This window comes from Trachymyrmex septentrionalis, unplaced genomic scaffold (assembly GCF_001594115.1).
Source record: "Trachymyrmex septentrionalis isolate Tsep2-gDNA-1 unplaced genomic scaffold, Tsep1.0 scaffold16, whole genome shotgun sequence".
Taxonomy (NCBI): Eukaryota; Metazoa; Arthropoda; class Insecta; order Hymenoptera; family Formicidae; genus Trachymyrmex; species Trachymyrmex septentrionalis.
Genome location: NW_017304758.1, coordinates 4577885 through 4586503, shown reverse-complemented (window position 1 = coordinate 4586503; position 8619 = coordinate 4577885). Strand labels below are relative to the sequence as shown.

The 8619-nt window shown below is 38.8% G+C and overlaps 1 protein-coding gene across 5 annotated transcripts in view; it reads left to right on the top strand.

The window, feature by feature from the left end:
* Window positions 1-6101, top strand: part of LOC108746028 (serum response factor homolog) — a 21117-nt gene extending 15016 nt beyond the window's left edge. For 2 of the 5 annotated variants that reach the window (XM_018482515.1, XM_018482510.1), the window contains 2 exons: window positions 3726-3854; window positions 5224-6101. In XM_018482515.1, the coding sequence (XP_018338017.1) occupies window positions 3726-3854; window positions 5224-5435 (341 nt within the window). In that variant the 3' untranslated portion in view covers window positions 5436-6101. Of the gene's footprint in view, window positions 1-3725; window positions 3855-5223 lie in introns of those variants that run through there. The other 3 variants (XM_018482511.1, XM_018482513.1, XM_018482512.1) reach the window with 3 other exon arrangements.
* The last annotated feature ends 2518 nt before the right edge of the window (window positions 6102-8619 follow it).

Sequence of the window (8619 nt, the reverse complement as noted above, 5' to 3'; positions counted from 1 at the left end):
TCCTTTTATTGTGCGGAGACCCTTAGTGTCTTAAGACATTACTTAAGACGGTCTTGAAATAAGAACCGAATTATGAATACCAGCTTCTGATTGATTTGTGACTTCTTAAGACTGTATTTAAGACGGTCTCGAATATAAGATCTGACTATGAATGCACGCACGCACGCACGCGCGCGCACACACAACACACACACACACAACATTCGTCGCGTATACGAGAGCGAGAATTTTTTTTAATTGGCTTTGTCCGAGCTATTCGAACAGAATTAGACATCTATTCGTCCAAAAGAGAGATACTCAGGATTTAGGAAGTTGAAGTCTCGATGGAGATAAATGGATGTCCACACAGTCTCTTCGACAGGAAAATGTTTATGAAAGTATAAAGTTGTGTATAAAATTTAGAAATATTGATTTTTTAAATAAAATATTAGAATCGTAAAATTTTAAGTAAAGAATCGAACGTTTTCGAAAATAATTATAAAATATTTATATTTAAAATTTGATTTGTCTGTCTTTACACAAATATTATTTAGAAATTTTACTCTTCCAAAACTACTGCCTTACAGGAAATCATCTTCGCGCAATTTTCAGTTAATTCATGATGCCAATTTAATTTCGTGTTTCTCTTGGATGTTTCATGTACACGTTCAGCTTACATTGAAGTCATGAAAAATTATACTTTTTTTTTTTTCCCGAACAGTCAAGCATTGCAAACGTTTAAGTACATGGCTACTATCGCGATAGATTTGTTTAAAAATAGTAGGAAATTATCGCGTCCTTGGAAGTTAAACACGCGGAAAGGAAACGTAGATTAAGAATAGCGTACTCGTACGTTTGATTTGATCTCGTTAATTCGTGCATTTCCTTGAGTCAACAAGATTTGCCGAGCTCCATAAGAGAAACGGACCACTTTCGAATATCGGTCGCGTTATTACAGAGTAAACCATATCATTCGTCACTACACGGGCACGATTATTAGCGTTTGCGCAAGGTTCACTTGGATTAAGTTCTGCGGTTACGTCGATTTTCTGTCATTCACGGCCGCGATTATTCATGATACCTTTCGCTGTTCCACATGGAAAGATAGGCCTCCCACGCAATGGATTTTTTTTTCTTCTCATGCAAACGTGCGTTTTGCAAATTGCTGGAAATTACTAAACGTATGTAAACACAAGCTGCGTATCTTGATCGGAGGGTAAACTTTTCATAGAACGGTAGGTTATTACCCCTTTCCACTCTTTGCTAAAAGCATAAGTCGTTTTCGTGTCGAACTATCAAGCTCGCGATTAAGAACGACCCGAGATTGCGAAATCAGCGTGTCGAGGCAGCCGTCCTTCTCCGCGCCGTCTGTATGCTAATCGTGTAGTAGTCTAATTGTCGTCGATACCATTCGCGTCGCGCTTCACCTCATCGTACATTGATAACGAACAGCTGGTCGGACGGAGGTAAGCGTCGTAAAGTAAGCGCGCGAGCGGGCGGGGTGAACATTCGCATACAATGCACGCATCGGTGCGGACAGATACGAGAGGAGGAGGAGACGGAGAAAGAGGGAACGAAGCGTGAGAAAAGGTGGGAGGGAGGTAATGGTGGTGGTGGTGGTGGTGGAGGAGGAGGAGGAGGAGGAGGTGGTACGAGACGGGGGAGGGAGAGAGGACGTTTAAAATGCGAAAGGCGTGCGAGCGATGACGGGGTTATCCGTGTAGGGGGTAAGCAAGCAGTCGCGCGCGGCACGGCGATGACCAAACTTAGACGGCAACCGTGCTGCCTAACTGGGAAGTAGGATCCGGTCGAAAGCCGCTCCGTCCGCGTCGCACCGCTAAGACCGCGCGCTCGCGCGGATGCAGGTGTACACATAAATATCGATGCTAATGCGTCGCGTGGATGCCATTCTACCGCGCTGCTTAACCGATCTCGCCGCGATCGCGCTTTCCCCCCCGCCTCCCCCCCCCTCCTTTCCGCGCGGCCGTCGCTCCCGTTCGTCGCCACGCGAATTCGACGATAGCCCGACCCGATGACTTATTATGTCCCTGTACGAGTAGAGGGCGACGAATGCAGAATTTATCCCTGGTATAACGAAGGCGCGTGCGAGAGAGTTCTCATCGTTATCGGGCAAATGAATGGATGTGTACCGCGCGAGTCTCCGCCTTTAATTAGACGTTTGTTCGGAGATATGTGTAGAAAACACGTGCAAGGGTTTTTTTTTTCGTTTTTTTTTTTAATCGCCGTAAATACCGTATATATCTATATAAGGTTGTTCTCAGTAAGGAAGGCTAACAGACGCTTCTCGCACTGAGTATTAATGCAATAGTTTTGTAGAAATATTAATGGATTCGCGATTGAGAGAGTACGCAAGACAAAATTCAGGGGAATGCTATGCTAAATAAGTATCTTACAAGAATGCTACTTATTTTCAAGTATTGAATATGCTTAAAAAAAGGAATGTTTGCATTAACATCAACTGACTCTTGTATTTTCCAAGAGTTTTATTTGCGTCTTGATTGGTAAACTGTTGAGTATCAAACATGAAGTAGTATATAATAGATGCTATTTATAGCATTCGAAGTGGCTATTATTTTAGATCAAAGTTTTTCAGCCGATATGCTGCGATATACTGATGTACCGCGAAAATTAAAGAAGGTTTTAGAGAAGGTAAAAAGAAGGAAACAAAATTAAAAGTATGTATCATAAAAAAGCGAGTGAGGGGCGATGTAAAGATATTTTAAAAATTGTGAAAACTACTGAATTATATTATATTTACTTTCACATTTTAATCAAAACAATATTACTGTTTTAATAAAACCGCTATTAAAGTAATAAAATAAAGACTTTAGAACTTTACTTTTTATTTCTGAATGTCGTATATCGATGGTATCTGATAAAAGATTATGCTAAACACTGAAGTATGCGTGTGTACTTAATAACGTACATCTTTCAACAAATTTAGCTTGTTATTTATGTCGCAAATTAAAAGAAACGTTGAAAAACGCTTCTTCCAATTTCCGATATAAATATCATTATTAACAACTTTCGACACATGTTTCACGAATATTCGAGCACTTCAACTTGAAAAGATTGCCAATGTTACCCCCGGCAAATGATCTTCTAGTTTGTGCGTGATTGTAATTCTTCCTTAATTATTCCTTTATTTACTTCTTTTGCTCCCAATTTGTATCTCTTGAAAATTTATCGTACAAGAGGCACGCATATGAAATGTAATAATTCATAGGAGATATAGGTGAATCAGAGCGCAGATTTGCACTTGGGTGGTCCGGTTTGAAGCCCCGACTCGGCCGTCATTCCTAAGTTTTTCTCAACGATATACACCTGTACCGGGGAGGAGAGAAAACAAGTTTAACTTTAACGTCGAACGATGCATTTCACAATTTCGATACAAATAAGGGATATACACGAAGCCTCTCTCTGTATTTTACGTCATTCGATATCTCGCCATTCTCGGATACGTGTCGATGTTGATTCTTCGCGTTTGGAAAAAAAAAACGACGTTATCTCGTAACTCGAGAATATCGGGGGAGGGGGGAGGGGAGGCATGCGCGGAAGTACGCAAAATATTGAAAATATGTCCAAACCCGCGCGCGGGACTTTAACAGGTCGCAGGTGTACGCGCTCGCAATTGCGTGCACCTCGCGCGCGTTTCCTCGCGAGAGATATTTATTATCCGGCGGCTTACAACCACTCACACGCTCAATTCCTTTTTGATTTCCTAGGAAATGTGCCTTCGTTCTCTGCAGGGATTATGTACCAGGTGCCTCAGAGTGTCATTTATTCGCCCAGTCCAGGGGTCTTGCTCGGCATAGGACAAAACGGGCAACCGGTGCAAATATCTCAAGACGGAGGTAGGTTTCTTTCCTTCGCCGCGCTGCGGAGGAACGCGAGTCACGGTTTGCCGTACGGCTGTTTTACGCAATATATATGTCGCACGGTACGCATTTAACGCATTGCGAATATGCCCTTACGAGGGCACTCGGGCAGAGGGGTTTGATTTGCGTGGAAACAATTTTTACGTCGGAGGCTAAGTACCTTCGGAAATCGCTCGCGCGCATTTCCCGCCTCGTCTGAATCACCGGCGGCAACATCGGATGACAATTGCGTATCGGATGCGAGATTATGACTAAGAAATTTACGTAACGTAAGTCGCTCGCGTTGCTGCCGATCGTGCGAAGATTAATGTATAATGCGTCTCGCACGGCGTTTATCTTCGAGACGGTGTAGGAAATAATAATGAGGAGGAGGAAACGCATGAGAGATGGTAAAATGCAACGGTAAAATGACGAATACTGTTAAGCATCCGACTTACTTGTGAAATTTTTAATTACTTGTGAAAGATTAATTTTATCTTTTTTGCGTACTTTTTCGATTTTGCGATTACAATAAATAATTCAATATTAAAAAGAAAAAATGTACATTTCATTTTTCCGCGCAAAGATAATATAAGGCTAGTATTCATAGTTGGTACTTATTTTAAAAAACCGTCTTAAGTAATGTCTTAATACGTTAATACGATTCTGTTTGTCACATCTTAAGATTGTACTTTTTAAATATCTGACTTGAATGTGTGAATATTGGATCTATAAAAACACCTACACTGAGCAAGATTTCTAGTTGAAAATGGACAAATCGGAAGATTCTTATTACATCGATTAGAATTTTAATTGAGATAGCTAGATATCTAATTATCGAAATTTTATTCGTCCATTTTCAACCAGAAATTTTTTTTAGTATATTATTTCTAATTTGTGATTATCAACTATTATTTTATTTGCCATTCTTGGATCCAATTTATCATCTAATTTATAATTCAACGTCGGGTTAATGTATTGATTGTTATTGGATCAATATTGTAACCAACGATGATTTAATAGATAAAACTTTATATTATTTATGGCTGCACATCGAGATTTCAATTTCCGAATTTATTGCTAATGTACATAAAAAAAAACTGTACTAATCAAATTAAAACTAAAGAAAAGCTTGTCAGAATATAAATAGATATCATCAGTTGTTTTTTTTGTCACTTCGATTCTACGAAGATTCTACGAGTAGAACGAGCGGATTTTGCAAAAACATGATGTTCGTAGATAGGCCGAAAGTGGAAAAAGCGGATTGGATCGCAAAGAAGGTAGAATCGAGCAGGAAATGTAGCACTTTTTCTTCTCTTTGCAATGGATGCGTCTCATTTGATTTTCCCTTGCGGTTTCCTTATAGGTACAGTAGCACCGGTGGCGAACTCATCGCAGTCGAACCAGCCGTTCATCACAATACCGCTGAACGTCGCGATGAGCGCGGGATTGTCCTTACCGGTGACCTCCAGGATGTCCTCCAGGTCACCCACGACGACGACTTCGACGACAACGGCGGTAGCGGCGATGTCCGGCTGCAGCGACTTGCCTTCTGACCTGAGCAAAGATCGGGAATGACGCAGGAATTTTCCGACGGGCGGAGTCTCCGACGACGACGAAAGTAGCAGTTAAGCCTCTGCTTTCTCGCTCGCATTTCGTCGTGCGAACTTGTCAGGCGAATTCGTCGCGGATATCACCGGTCTTGTGATACTTCCACGTCCGGGATAACATCGGAGCGAGTGATCCAGGTTTTTCAAACGGATTACGAGCGACTATGACTCCATCGCCATGTGGGATTCTTCGCCTTCCTTCGTGCTCTCGTTCTCGGGGGTTTCCTTACTTTTGTACGAGGGAAACTAGGAGAACAGGATTTGCTAGTATGATCGCGCACTTTTCGATTAATAGGGAATATCAACGTGAATATGAAATTAAATTAATAATGGAGCAAGAGCGGAGTTTCTAAAGATGGGAAGGATAACGGACTTATCCTAGAAAAGTATTTTTGCAGAATACGCTGATTGTAGATCGCTGGTCACAGATTTTATCTCGAAGTATAAACTCGTGACAAACTCGTTGCATGATAAACTCGTCAATTGTAACTACTCGATATATCTTTAAACGTTAATACTTTGAAACGTTACTTTTGCATGTAAGTCATAGAAAACCAAACAACGACCGAGACTTTATCTTTTCTTATTATTTTAGATCTTATTATTTTGTAAATTTTTATACTTTTTCACTCAGAACACATATTATGGAATTACTCGAAATAAATTCCGATTGGAATTATTCCGTTTTTTTCTAAAAAGTACAATAAAAACTTAGGGAATAATTTTATAATATATATTCTGATTTCTGTATGGGTTTTTTTTTACACAATATTCGATTTGTGGTACCTTTCTGAACACATGCAGTCTTGTTTAATTAATTTTTTTTTTTTATTATTAAAAAATAAAATTAGAAATACATCTGACAGCCTTAAAATTTGCATAATATCACTTCAGTATTAGATGCTCGAATCGCACATATATCTGGCGAGTATCCAGATACGTGGCAAATGGACAGTCCGGTCAATACGCTATGTTCAGGTATTCGCGTCGATCGTTTTGTACCGCGGAATAGAACTTCTCAATCACACACATATATATGTGTATGTATATGTGAGGGTGTTGTTGGTACCCGCCACCCTCACTATCGTAATACGCCTAATTTGAATCGCACTAAAATACTCGAATGACCGGAACAACAAATACACTATAGACGAACCTCAGTAGCATATTCCGAGAATGCTCACTGCCAATTATGAGACTGACATCGCATACGAATGCAATACCTGTCCCGTTTAGATAGTCGCTTCAAGCGTTTTGCTTTTGGTTGTATCAAACGATCATTTTACTTTTGTAACGCAGTTCCGAATTATTTTTATTGACAGTCGAGTTGTTCGCGCGCACCCGATATGTAATTATTATGTCAAAAATAAATTATGGTGACTTATATTACAACACTAAATTAGATTCTCACACCACGTTTTTTTTTTTTTTATATAACTTCTCATTATAAATGGAAACGGACGAGCGCGACGCTTCTGCGATATTTCATTTCGATGTCTCTATAAACTTCTGTGTTTTGGAAGTAAATTCATTTCGTAATTATCGCGGCATTGTTACTTATCAGTTCATATTCTGAAATACTAGAGAATGTTAATTATTGTTTATCATTGCAAAACACGGAAAATCATGCATCTCCAAATCGACATCGTATCTTGCAATGAGCAGAGGAAACCGACCGTGAAGAGCAGCAGTTCTTCTTTAATTTACAATCCTTGAATTATCGACTTGGACATCAGTTTCGCCCACGTATTGCGCATACTGTTGATGCGCATCAGTTCTTTTGCGCCTGTTGAAGCATTAGAATCAAGCGACAGTGTATATGTGTGGACCAAAATATATTTGAGTAAAAATAATAGTTCATGCTATAGAATTTCTTTTTTGTTTTCAACATCCAATGTATTTAAAATCTATTCTTGTATAAGGAATTCTCCAATATTACACTGGATGTTTGAAAATTATTGTTAAAGAAAAGATATTTTAATTGTCGAAAGAGCTAGGCCTAAAAATATCAGACGATTCTAAAACTTTCTACGATATTTCTGATAAAATTTTTCAAACAATTCGCATTCTCCGTTTACTCATAAGAAAAAAAGTTCGATGCATCAGAAATAAAAGTTTTTCCAGAACGGCTGTATATTTTCCCACATGAATATTCGTGTTATTATACTGCGAGCCATAAGTTTTCTTATTGTCAGACATAAATGTTTCAGTCTGATGAACAAGTACTATACCATCCGCATGTCACGATTTTTATGTAGAAACGATAAATTTCATCATTTGTATCGCGACATTTCGCTAACAGCGCAGGTGCGCGATGCGATCGCGGTAAAAAGGAGTACACGTTCGAGATAAAGCGGACAACATTTATGAAATAATGGACGGCAACTTTCCCCCGAGTTTTTATCGGGCGACCGTTCGAACGACATCATCTCGCCGAAATGTATGTTGACGATGTTATTGAGAGTATTACAGATCCGAGTATTTTGTCAATTAGGGCAAGTATCTACATTTATATGAAGCCCATTGTCTATTCGCAAAATATGTGTGCGAATTTGCACCAATATGTTTTCATCGCTATTAAACTAGCCTAAGGAATCGCGATGAAAGATATCTAAGAAAAATCATGAAATCATGATAATGCCAATAATGTATTGTATTATTGCAATTTCACGATTTACATTCTACAGAGCTTAAACCTACTCATATTTGTTTTAAGAAAATTCTTACAAAATTATGTTAATTAATTTTTTTTTTGTACACGTACACAAGAGCGAATTACCTAATTATGAGAAATGTGTGTGAGTTTAACTTTTAACTTCACTCTAATTAATCGTATATCGAATCGCGGATATCATTTTTCGCTTAGTTCATGTCTCATAGACATAATAAGACTACGCATTCTTATGAAGTTATCATTATCGGTTTAGAAAGAATGAGAGGGAGATAGTTGAATCTCTCATATCATACATATACTCTTTCTCTCTCTCTTTTTTCTCTCTAAAATATCTAGTTGAAGAGTACGTTGTAGAGAGATTCTGATATAAAATTCAATTCTTTCTAACGGAGCACAGATGCTAAGAGCAGAGAATGTGCAGTCTCTAATTTACAGATATGATTAGTTTAATGATATAAGGTCTTTTTATATCATGATT